The sequence below is a fragment of the Andrographis paniculata genome, unplaced genomic scaffold (genome assembly GCF_009805555.1).
Source record: "Andrographis paniculata isolate CXL003 unplaced genomic scaffold, ASM980555v1 Contig36END, whole genome shotgun sequence".
Taxonomy (NCBI): Eukaryota; Viridiplantae; Streptophyta; class Magnoliopsida; order Lamiales; family Acanthaceae; genus Andrographis; species Andrographis paniculata.
In genome coordinates this window covers 1,723,984-1,736,137 of record NW_026137569.1, presented here as the reverse complement: position 1 = coordinate 1,736,137, position 12,154 = coordinate 1,723,984, and the positions used below count along the sequence as shown (strand labels likewise).

Here is a 12,154-nt window from a genome sequence, read left to right as displayed (position 1 = left end):
ATTCTTAAATAAAGAAAATAAAGACCAATAAATACACATAATATACACAGACTCGATAGAATAAGATAAGACAAATTTAAATTTAAATCTACTAAATCTAAATCTAAAACTAAATATCTAAAATATCTCAACAATTCTGATCAAACAAAGATAGTGACAAATCACCGTATATGCCCTCCAACTTATCAATTGTCCGAAGGGCACTTGTAATAATTTTTGCAAACGTTATTGTAGATTTACCTAGCCACGCAAATATTTGTAAAATGGGACTAGAGATATTGTCGCGGATGTAATTTCAAATATCTACTTGTAAGTAGTCAATCCATGGAACAAAATTCATCGTTGTGAGGACTACTCATTCCCTAGGAGATGGTTATAATGTTGCTGAGAAAAATCAGCATAACATTGATTTTCCTTAATCTTAACATATAAACATAAAGACAACATTCATTTTCTATAGTACATGAATATATTTATTGTATTGAAATTAATAATAGCATATATTATATAAAATTATATCACTTGTTACTATCAATTTATGCCCTATATTTATATTATATTAACATAAATAAGTATTGTATGTCTCTATATCTAATGTTGTTATCACTTTATTGAAGTAAAATTGCTCATTCGCCAAGAGCGATCTCCGGTCAATGTATTCAAAAATCCATTGGTAAGCGATGTCCAAAAAGCTTGTCTGTTTCTATCAGGTCTAATTCTGATCTCGGATCATTTAAAATATCATATAAAATATTATTTTAATTTAAATCATTATTATATCCAAACCTCAAACCTAAACCTTGTGAAGGTTTATTAAAGACAACAATGGCACATAAAAAACATGGGACACTTCATGAATCAACTGCAGTCGTGCAGTAACCTCGTCCATCTGGTCCTCTCGGTCTTTGTCTGAACGGATTGAAAGCAATCATCGTCAGTTCACGCGTATAAAGACAAAAAATCATCAAAGCTAAGCATGTTCCTTTTACCTCGATTCATCTCACTCGCAACCGGGGCCTAAAACAGAGTAAAATAAAATTATATATAAGAAAATTGAATAATTTTAATAAAAAATAATTATTCTAACATAAATTTATTTATTTAGAATAAATTACAAGATAAATATCGTTTAGTGTTAAATAAATATGATAGATATAAGTTTATTTTGTTAATTAAAACCTCACTCTTGATGGTTTAATTAAATGATTAAATTAAAAATAATTTAATTTGATTTATATAAAAATTTATTTTATAATTTAATTGCATTATATAATTTTTAAATATCATAACTAATTTTTAACTATAAATTTCGTATAATATAATTTATGTATAATTAAATACAAATAAAATAATTTATAAATTAAATATATATATATATATATTCTTCACTCTAAGTTGCCCCAATTTTGAAGGAAATCAAAATGAATTCATTTTATATTTTTCCCCCTCTCTTTCCCTATTTAAAAAAATAGAACCAAACTAGATAATTATATATTTTTTTTCTCCCCTCCCATCCCCTACCTTCCCCTCCATTATTCTCAAACCAAACAGACCTTAAATTGATGTTCGATAGTATTATAATTTTTTCATTTTTTTTGGGATCAAATTGGGTGTTTCTATTGTGGTTGAATCAAGAATAACATCATAAGGTTAGAGGGATAACACGTGGGGTTAGTGCAGCAAGATTTAGAGGCCAATTTCGACAACAATAATTTAGGTGAATTTGGTATTTAATGGTTTTTTTTTTTTTTGTGGGTGTGTGTGCACGAGTAGATGCTCACAATATTTCGTTAAGCATGTTGAAAATGTGTTTCGTGTGTTTGTTTTTCGTTTTACTATACGAGCATATGCATACATTTTGTTGGTCAAAAAAAGTAGTAGATTTCAACACTGTTTTATTTTGCCTGTTTAGCATAGGTTATCGTTATTTTTTTTATTTTATTCTAATTTCTTTCCGGTACTGGATGTCACATATTTTCAAATTTATGTTAGATGTTCTCACACTGTGTATTATTTGTTGAAGGAATTTTATGTCTACGGTACCCCCGATGAACCTGCTTACAGTTCTTACAGTTCTTGTGCTAATAATAAGCTGTCCAAAAGCTCAGAATCGTGCCAGTCTTCGAACCCGGGAATGAGTTCAATCCGCCCCATCCGCTGGTCTGATGGAAGCAGCCGTGCTCGGGGAAAAATTACGCGTAATAAGTTTCTGTAGATATTAAGCTCCTACGTTGCTGCTGTTGCAACTTCTCGATTTTTCTGAGTTCTTGAATTTCTGCACTGTCCGGGCGATGTTTATTTTGTATTTACCTGTCTTTTTTACAGCGTGGTTCGAAGCTTAAAGAACGCGATCTTTCGATTATATATCCATAAATACATATGTGGAACAATCTATTGTTTATGGCCTCAAAACAGGATTACATATATTCGTGTTAAACAGAAATGGTCGAGATCACGACGAGCTTTATTACCAGTTGCTACTGGTCTTCGATTTGTTGCCTCCGTAGAGACGGAAGAGACTAAACGCTGAAATGCCGGAGAGTGCCACCAAAGCGAGGCAAACGATTACGGCGCAGGCTACGCCTTCGCCGACTTGGTTGCAGAATTTCCCATAAAGATTGCAAGTCTTCATCCATTGGAGTTCTTTTTGCCCGAATTGCGCAAAAACTGCTGACTGCGCCGACGCCGCAATTGCAGCCATTGTTAAGTACGCCATTGCCTGAAGCGTCCAAATCAAATCCGACACAAATATATCAAATTTTCCTGTGTAGATCTCAGTTTCTATGGATTGATTCGACAAAATTGAATACTAGTTCTTCAAATTTAAACAGATTGAAGTAACAAACATTAGGGTTCAATGATCTAAACCTGATCTCCAGAGAAAATGGCCCAAGCCAGGGGTTTATTGAACAGAACAGTGCCTCTAATCATGCTCACAATACACCTCAAAACTTGGATCAGAGAGTAGGCAGCAGCTAATCCATTGGCAGTCACCAAGAAGCTTCGAAAATTTGCAGAAGAAGGCATAAACATTAGCACAAGAACACAATAAAGATCCCCATTATTATAGTATTGAGGTGAGATCTTACACAAGGGATTTCATGTCTGTGAATCTTGCTTCCTTGCGAATGGTGAAGAATTCCCTGACCTGAGAATCTGTAGCTATGAGGGCAGCTGAAAGTATGGCTAAAGCACAGATGACACATCTCAAAACAAGCTCTGCAAGCTTCACTCTCCTGTCGAGCACCTTGAGATTGCTCCCATGGTAGACAGGAACATTTCCAGGGCTCACACCCACACCCAAATAACTCATGGTTGCAGAAAACTACAGCTAAATTAAATAATGAGCAACACAGATGCTGCAGCAGCAATTGGGGCTGAGAAAAAAACAAGGAGAAATTGGGGAAGAGGGTTAGAGAGAGAGAGAGAGAGAGAAGCAGAAGAACACACACACAGTACTGCCAGAACTGAATGCTTTCACCTACCTTTGTTCCAACACTTAAATAGACACCAAATGAAAGTGGCTTAGTCTTCAATCCTGCACATTAAGTATGGATTCAATAATAATAATTAAAAAAAAGGTTTCGATTTTGGATATTGGTAGCGGGCACTGAGAAAGAAATCAAGAATGTCGTCGTCGTCGTCTGTATCCAAATCCGATCCATCATTAAAAGCAAATCAAGAGCTTCTGTAATGGTGATTATTAGGGTTTGTAGGGAGGGGGTTGAGGCCAACTACTCATAATCGATCATCTCATCTCATCTAATGAATTCTTGATGGAGTATTAAATGTGGGCTACTGTGACATTGAATGTTGGGGTGCTGTGAAATCTGGAAAGCATTTATGAATGAACAAGGCCTAACATTCAGGAATCTTTTTTTTTTTTTTCAATTCCTTCTTCCTCACACACACACAGAGACGACACAGTAGCAGATAAGGGGATGAGATTGGATAGTTGGTTGGTTCTCTGTTTTTTGTTTCTCTCTCTCTCTCTCTCTCTTCATTTTTAAGAAGTGTAGAAGTGAGTTCTTTTGTCTTTACTGTGAACTGTAAAAAATTGCAATTTTTATTTTTTTTTCAAGAAGGGCTAGGCCTGCCAAATTACAATTATGATAATGTTTATAGTACAAATTCCATCTTAGATTTCCAAATGATTACACAAAAATCCAAAGGACATGGTCATGGTGCACTCTCTCGTACAAGTTGTTGTCTCATCCCTAAACAATACCAAAAATTTAATTGGGACAGTACTACATCTTTTTTATGTGTGGATAAATCAATTGGCCCATGCAGGCCTGTCAATTACCATTATAATATACATCAACATTCTTGTTATGGCAATCACAAGTTATAATTATTAAAGGTGTTCACACCATGTGCAAACTAGTCTTTCAAAACATTTATTCCATACCCTATTATTGTTATTATTATTTTTCATTTACATTTTGAAAAAAAAAAAAAAAAAATAGGTTCACTTTTATATATATATATATCATTTTCTTTTGTATTACAATACAAACACAAACTTGTTTGAAGTAAACAATATTGCAAAAATACAAAAAAAATAAAAATTCAAACTGCAGTATAGAAGACAAGAAGAGGCCCTTCGAGTCCAAGTTCAAGCCCAAGTTTTGAAGCTAAGGAAGATACTCATATTTGCAGGAGTCATGGCCTGCACCAAATAAATTCAGACAACATAATTTCTTAATCCGACCCTACAGCCAAATTAACACAAATTTAATTTTAGGATATATATATATATAATTGGAATTGAATTAAAGGATGAATGTGAATGAATTAGTAGTATTGGTATTTCTTACTTGGATTAGTAGCTGTTAGAACAGCTGCAGCATTGAAGTAGCAGCTGCCGCCATGGCTCTTCATCTTCTGGTAATAGCTGTTGAAGGCGAAGGAGGCGTGATCCTTGATCGTGTCGGGAAGATGGCACGCCGCGCCAGCCTGGATTGGCCGGCAGTCGGCGCCATTCCGGCAAGCCCAATCCATGGCTGCCGCCAGCTGCTCCTCCACCGTTTGCTCGTCTGCCACACAATAGTCCTCAAACTGTCCCTCTAATGTCATACATTGACATTGTTGTTATATTTCACTATAAATTTTATGAAATAGAACTAACTAATGGAATAACAATTATTATTTAAGAAAAGCATTAACATGGTTACCTGAATTGTGCAAGATTGCAAGCAAGAAGATGAAAGGGAGAAGGGTCTTTGCCAAGATCGACATTTATGTTGATCTGGAAATTTTTGGTTTATGCCAAAGTTTGATTCACATGTGACAGACGTATGGTATCAAAATCTGAATTTTATCCTTGTTGCACACTGTGTATGGTCACCAAGAAAAGCCTTATCTTATTTAAATAAGCCCCCATTGGAAGAGGGATGCTTCAAGTTTACGAAACTGACAAGATCATGCAATAAATTATAAATCATAATCGAACTCAAGATCTGGCAATGTAAGAATAGCATATATATATATAATAATGTAATAAATTCGATCTATATATATATAAAATATTCAATCAATCCTGTGGATTCTTCAGATCGAGTCCTTTAGCCGCAAAAAACTGAAATAAATAAATTTGAAGGGAATCAATTTCATTAAAAGCTAGCAAGTTTATTCATGAGTAGCACCTTAACTGCGAAGGAAGAATAAAGTAACAGACAGGAAAAAACAAAAAGGGATTTCCCAAAGGCCTCTCCTCCTCCTCCTCCTCCTCCTCCTTTTGCTTTCATTAAAATTTACCAGAATATTATTGTAGCTTATCTGACCAAATTTCAGTCGCCAATCACGGTGAAAACTCACAGAATTTTTGGTAGATAATAGACGACCTAATGGAATTCAATTAATTAATTAATTACACATATATATATATATATATACTATCTATAGTGAAAGATATGAACATCTGATTTATGTAATTTTCTTGAAAACGATCCATTTGGTTGCTCTCAGTCTCAGTAATGTGTGTGTATATATATATATACACGTGATGTTACTTAGTTACCTCCTCCACTGGATCTCCTAAATAAAATAATTGTGTGTGTTAGTGTTACAATTGGAGCACGTTTTCACCTACAGTTTACACATGGAGTCAAGCAGCAACAACACAAAACTAAAGCTCCTCAAAGGTAGTGGAAGCAGTTATTAGAGAGAGAGAGAGAGAGAGAGAGAGAGAGAGCAGGTGTGTGTATATATACAATTATACATATATATATATATGTATGTATGCAGAATCAACACAGATAGGCAAAGACAAAACCTTGAAGCCATACCACTAATTTTCCTAAGCAACATGTTAAATATAATATATATATATCGATTTTGATCCGAAAATGTTGCATTGTTCTACTTGGCATTTGACTCTACTGCACATAAATATAAATGGGGAGTCTCTCTCTTAAGATATTTTAATCAAATTACAGTGTAATTTTAGGATTAATGTAATTATCTTGGAATAAAGAAGTGGGGCAATGATCCATTTAAATTACAGATTAAGAGTGATGATGTTGAGCTTTAAGAAAATTAAGGTGACAGAATTGAATCTTCACATATTTCGATTCCAAGAAAGTAGTGCAGAATTAATTAAAATATCTCAAGTACGCACGCACGCGTGCCTATTTAATTTAATTTCCAATGAACATGTATTATGTGACATTCGAAAACAACAGTGATTAAATAATATTGGTGGGGTTGGTTCTTAGATCTGCATCTGCTCCATATATAAAAAAAAATAAATAAATAAAAATGTAGCATCCTGCATGTATATGTATATGTACATGTACATGCAGCTTTAGTTGAATTGAATTGAGAAAGCATGCATGCAATGCCAATGCCATTAATGTCATTCCCTTCCAAAGAGCAGGACGACAACAGGAAACCATCATACAGATTGAGAATGTTTTGGTTGTTGTTTTTCAATGCCCCAGGGAATAGAATAGAATGACTGAATGTTGGGCACACCTTTTTCTCACTCTTATCTTTTCAACATACTACTCTCTGCAATTCAATTGCACAATCATAACCACCTTCTTGGACATATATATTATTCAAATTTATAATTCCCAGTAGTCCAACTGAACTGAACTGATCATGTTTGTCGTCTCTCTCTCTCTCTCTCTCTCTATATATATATATATATATATATATATATTCCAATCCAACTGCTGCATTCCAAGAGCCCTTCTTCAATTCCAGCTTGTAATTAAAAGGGTTTTCAAAGAACCTTATCATTGAGCTGAAGAATATATGATTTCTGATATCTATATGTATATATATATATATATATGAATCTATTTTGTGAACTGAACTACAAATTAACCTAATAGTGATGATCATATCGATGGGTAACCTTTGCCTTTGCCTCTATATATATATATATATATATATTTATATTGGTGATCCAGTCCAAAGGCATGATTCCATGTGCTAGTTTTAACCTCCCCTCTTGGATTTTCTTGGAAGCCATTTTCTTCTTTAATTTATACATAACCGCTTTGCTTTAATTTGCAACCTAATTGCTCATCACTTTCTTCTTGTAATTTTCTTGTCGATTCCTCCTTCCCCACCTTAATTAATTTCCCTTTTCTTGGAAACCAAAACCCCCCAATCTTTTAATTCCTTTTTCCAAATTGAAAATATCAATTCCCCCCATTTCCACACGCATATATAAAGAGCTCTCGAGGAAGAGCTGCTTGCATAAACTGATTCTGAAAAACCCTTACATTTCTTGATCATAGTTTCCCCCACCTAGCTAACTAATCAGCCACACACATACATATACATATAAATATATATATAGATAGATATATAGAAACACTACTTCCCGATCGATCGAAAGTTGAAATGGTGAAGGAAAATCGCCATGGCGGTGTTGCTCTTGGTTCGATTGCGCTGCTGCAAGAGAGGTTCAGACAGCTCCAAAGAATGAAAGAATTGAGGCAGGAGAAAGAGCTGCTGATGAAAATGTTGTCGGAATCTGAAAGAAGACGACATAACAGTAGTCCTCCTTCGACTAATAATTCTCCCATGTCATATATCGAGAAAACATCTCCAGGCATTCAACCCAAGTCTATTCCAGGTCCAGGATCAGGACCAGCTCAGCCGCAGCTCCAGCTGCTGTCCCTGTCCCTGTCCCTCTGGCCCGAATTACACGCAAGCTCCCGGGACCTTAGGAAAGCGCAGGAGGGCCCATCCGATCTTGCCAAGTCGTGGTCGGCACAACGGGTTTGTATTTCGCCAATCAAACTTGAACACTGTGGTGGCGCCGCTGATCATATCGACACCTCTCTTCGCCTCTGAAACGGCGCCGTTTTCTTTTTTATTTAAAAAAAAAAAAAACCCTTTTATCGGGGACTACATGGATATTATCGATCTGTCTGTGACTTCGTCGTCTTCAATTCCCTGTAACAGCGAAGAACCAGACTCTCGTTCAGGACAGCTTTGTCTAAAAATTTCCCAAATGATATATCAGTATAACTGCAATATTAACAAATGGTTGAATGATATATAGATAGAGATATAGATATAGATTTGATGCATCCCATATATGCAAAAATCCATAAATAGGGATAGTAGAATCTTGATAGTTTTCTTATCATGATTTTTATTAATTTTATATGTAAATAAAAAAAAAATTAAATCACAAGTTTTGGAACACCAAAAAAATTAGAAATAATAACAAAATTTTAGGATAAAGATAGCATTTCCTCCTTCCACCTATTTTAGTCGGTGGTTTCACATATGCAAATGAAAGTCAATTATACAAAAACTTGTGCGTGGACAACGAATATCATTAATTCATTTATTTATGTACGTGAGTCAACCAATAGTTACCGTTCAATATATATTTTATACTTGTAAATATACTTTTTTATATTTCTCGTGAAAAAATAAAATAAAATAATAAGTAAAATTCGTCAAATCGAAATATTAAACAAACAAACCTATCACTTATTATAAAAACTAAAAATGTACCTTATACACTCCAAAATTCTTTGGATTGGACTATTTTTTATGATAAATGTTTAATATTACTTTGTATTTTTGTAATCTAATATGTGTATTATAAAATATATCATTTTGTTTAATCACAAAATACAAATCCAAACCAAACATACCCAATTAGTTTTATAATAATATACTCCCTACATTCCAAATTTAATCTATATATCTACAATATTAACTTAGTCTAAAATCAATTTTTTTTTATTTTTTTTTTCCAAATTTTTTTATAGTGTGCTCCAATATGAACAATAAAATACCGTTGTTTTTCCAAGAGCATTTATATCAATACATTCTTATATACTACATATTATAAAATACTAATATTTTTAAATTTATTTAAAGTCCTAAAATAAATACATATATTGATTATAGACGGATATAATATTAAATTGTCTATTTTTAGTAAAGTCGAAATCTACAAGTGCTATTTATTGAGTGCATACTGGATAAACTTTCGAATGAATCGTCTTTCAATAAACAAAATGTTATATATATTATAATGATCAAAGTAATATTGGATGAACTGTTTTATTATTTCAAGTAGTAGGAAAAGGCATATATAAGTGCCTATTACAGACTTAAAATTAATTTAAATACATTATTGATAATTATCATCGTCTAAAAAACAGCAGTAATTAAGATGAGAAAACGGCGCCGTTTCAGAGGCGAAGGGAGGTGTCGACAATATCATGATGATGAGAGCCATGGCCACCAGGGTTTTCAAGCTTGTGCAGCCCCTCTTCTTCTTCCTCCATTAACCCTAATTTCTGCACTTCTGAGTCGTCAACAACCGCCCCGCCGGTGGTGGGACTTGGTGGCAGTAAAATTAGCTGCCGGCGGCGCCGGCCGGGAATCGGTTTCTGTGGGTAAGAGGGGCTATGGCGTTTTTGAGATTGGGACAAGATGATTGATCTGAGGATCTCTTTCTCCTGTCTCAATTGTTTCATTTTCTGCAGTTGTCTGAATCTCTCTTGCAGCAGAGCCATGGAGGAAACCCTAATTCCGCCGCCGCACGATCGATGTTGCTTCCCTTCATCGGCCATTGTCTCAATTATGCATGCCTGAATATCGCATATATATAATGTATGAGACTATTAATGTGACGACAAATCAGATATATATATATATATATAAAAGCATTTCTATATATGGACCACCATTATTTTTCCCTAGAAACTTTTGCAGAAGTTAGGGTTTGTGTGTGTATATATATATATATATATGTATGTATGTATGTAGCAAAAAAGAAAATGTGTGTTCTCCAAGAGAGGAGGTCAAAAGTTAAAAAGTATTCTCTGTGGAGTTTTTTCTACACCTAAAAACCCTCCTTTCATTGGTCATTAGATTGAGTTTTTTATTTGATTATTGTTTACAAGGTATATTTTTGATATGAAATGTTTTAGAAGAGTAAATAATACTAGATTTGTATTGTAATAATCGTAAGATTTTAATTTGAAATGCAAATTAAATCAAACAAAAATCCATATATCTTGAGAAATAAATATCCTAATAATTAATTACTTCATCGTCTAATTAATTCTACGAAGCAATGATGTGTGTCTTTGAAAAACCCTTTTTCGTATGGACTTGGAATGTTGTGTTTGGTTGGAATATATAAAGTAAATGGTGAAGATTGGAGAGGAAGAAGAAGACAAGAAGCACTCGAAAGAAGAGGGAATAATCTAATCAATGGAGTTTATGATTGTGCATTTGAAATACTATGATTTTTTATTTGGTACGTACGTTCTATGTATATATATATATATATATATATATTAATATGATGGAAGAAATTAAGAGATATTTCAAATTAAGACAAGGCCAAGGATGTCCAAACATTCCTTTAATTATATATATATATGTATTTATTATGTATATCTTCTTCTTGATAAATGTGAATGCAACAAAACATTCCGAAGGATGATTGTATATACGTTGTTTGTCCTCGTGCTCTTTGGAAGGGAATGCATGCCAATTATAATGGTCCATTGTATTCAAAGGCTTCTCGACAAATGATAAACATCGATCATTAGGGATGGCGACTCCAACACTTTTACGTACAAAGGGTTCAATAGATTGAAAAATCATGTTGAATTAATCTAAGTTAATGAAATTTGGGCATTAAAATTTGGAATGTGATATTGTCTAGTTAATGTTTGTATATTATAATGTAATATATATTTAACTAAAAAAAAATTTAACATATGTATTTAATTTTTTAAATACTATACTTTTATAAATTAGTATGTCTAATACGATAGTTATTTTATCGAAAGTAAAATATATATATATATTACAAGTTTAAGTATTTGTACTTGTGGAAATGCAAAATTATCAAAATCTTTTTACACACATTTTCACTTGTTCTTGATCCAATACAAAACAAAATAATTGTATATTTTTTCACGAAACAAAAGAAAGATTAAATAATATTTACTCACCTCATTATATTATATTGAATAATTTTCAAAACCAAACAAACCCTGAATGACAAATGAACTTTTAGCATAATTATTGATTTATATCACGCTAAAATAATTTATTATCCAATTTAATAGCAGTAATATTATCGAATTTAATTGCAATAAAGATACATATATTAGTACAAATTGAATTTATACAAAGTTGAGGCTAGACTCATGCAGCAAATGCATATCAATCACGATTTTTATTTAGATGAGTTGAATTTTTTATTAAAAAAAGAAATAATAAAATTGTCTTCTATACTTTGATTAACTATAATCTATAAATTGTTTAAAATGAAAATAAATAATAAAAAAAATATATCAAAATAATATTACTTAAAACAAGCAAATACATTGGGCTGCTTGATATAATTTGATTTATTTTGTACTCATCTGGCCCGTGCCGTTTGTATACTTGAGGCCCAATACGATTGGGCCCAAAGACATAATTTCATTAATGGGCTAAATCTTAGCCTAATTTCCAATGAACATTCAAATCTTAATTCAGATACACATCTGATTTCAAGTAAAGATTCGAATTTTGTTGATAAAAAGATTATATCATCTTTAATACTACAATACATACCAAATCTAATAATACAGTATCTAAAAGTACACACTAATCCTAACAAAATAGAGTAACAAAACCAAAGTCTTATTTAAACTAA

The 12,154-nt window shown here is 32.8% G+C and overlaps 2 protein-coding genes across 3 annotated transcripts; both read right to left on the bottom strand.

Moving 5' to 3' along the window:
• Positions 1-2,338: 2,338 nt before the first annotated feature.
• On the bottom strand, positions 2,339-3,981 carry LOC127250023 (CASP-like protein 2B1). 2 transcript variants are annotated; one of them, XM_051273168.1, is made up of 4 exons: positions 3,486-3,981; positions 3,090-3,377; positions 2,869-3,001; positions 2,339-2,719 (listed from the first exon to the last, which is right to left on the bottom strand). In XM_051273168.1, exons 2-4 carry the CDS (start codon positions 3,311-3,313, stop codon positions 2,468-2,470), a joined length of 609 nt encoding a protein of 202 aa, XP_051129125.1. In that variant the 5' UTR covers positions 3,314-3,377; positions 3,486-3,981; the 3' UTR covers positions 2,339-2,467. The 2 variants fall into 2 exon arrangements, with proteins under 2 accessions (XP_051129125.1, XP_051129126.1); XM_051273169.1 differs by lacking the exon at positions 3,486-3,981 and having other exon boundaries at positions 3,090-3,470.
• Positions 3,982-4,470: 489 nt separating this feature from the next.
• On the bottom strand, positions 4,471-5,351 carry LOC127249836 (PLASMODESMATA CALLOSE-BINDING PROTEIN 5). Its single transcript, XM_051272861.1, has 3 exons — positions 5,178-5,351; positions 4,821-5,069; positions 4,471-4,672 (listed from the first exon to the last, which is right to left on the bottom strand). Exons 1-3 carry the CDS (start codon positions 5,239-5,241, stop codon positions 4,638-4,640), a joined length of 348 nt encoding a protein of 115 aa, XP_051128818.1. The 5' UTR covers positions 5,242-5,351; the 3' UTR covers positions 4,471-4,637.
• Between the last annotated feature and the right edge of the window lie 6,803 nt (positions 5,352-12,154).

Coding starts and splice junctions, on each gene's coding strand:
- LOC127250023 (XM_051273168.1), bottom strand. CDS start 3,313: ATGAGTTATTTGGGTGTGGGTGTGAGCCCTGGAAATGTTCCTGTCTAC. Junction 3,002..3,089: donor ACAGACATGAAATCCCTTGT/GTAAGATCTCAC, acceptor AAATTTTCGAAG/CTTCTTGGTGACTGCCAATG. Junction 2,720..2,868: donor CCATTTTCTCTGGAGATCAG/GTTTAGATCATT, acceptor TGGACGCTTCAG/GCAATGGCGTACTTAACAAT.
- LOC127249836 (XM_051272861.1), bottom strand. CDS start 5,241: ATGTCGATCTTGGCAAAGACCCTTCTCCCTTTCATCTTCTTGCTTGCA. Junction 5,070..5,177: donor TGCAATCTTGCACAATTCAG/GTAACCATGTTA, acceptor GTATGACATTAG/AGGGACAGTTTGAGGACTAT. Junction 4,673..4,820: donor TCTAACAGCTACTAATCCAA/GTAAGAAATACC, acceptor TATTTGGTGCAG/GCCATGACTCCTGCAAATAT.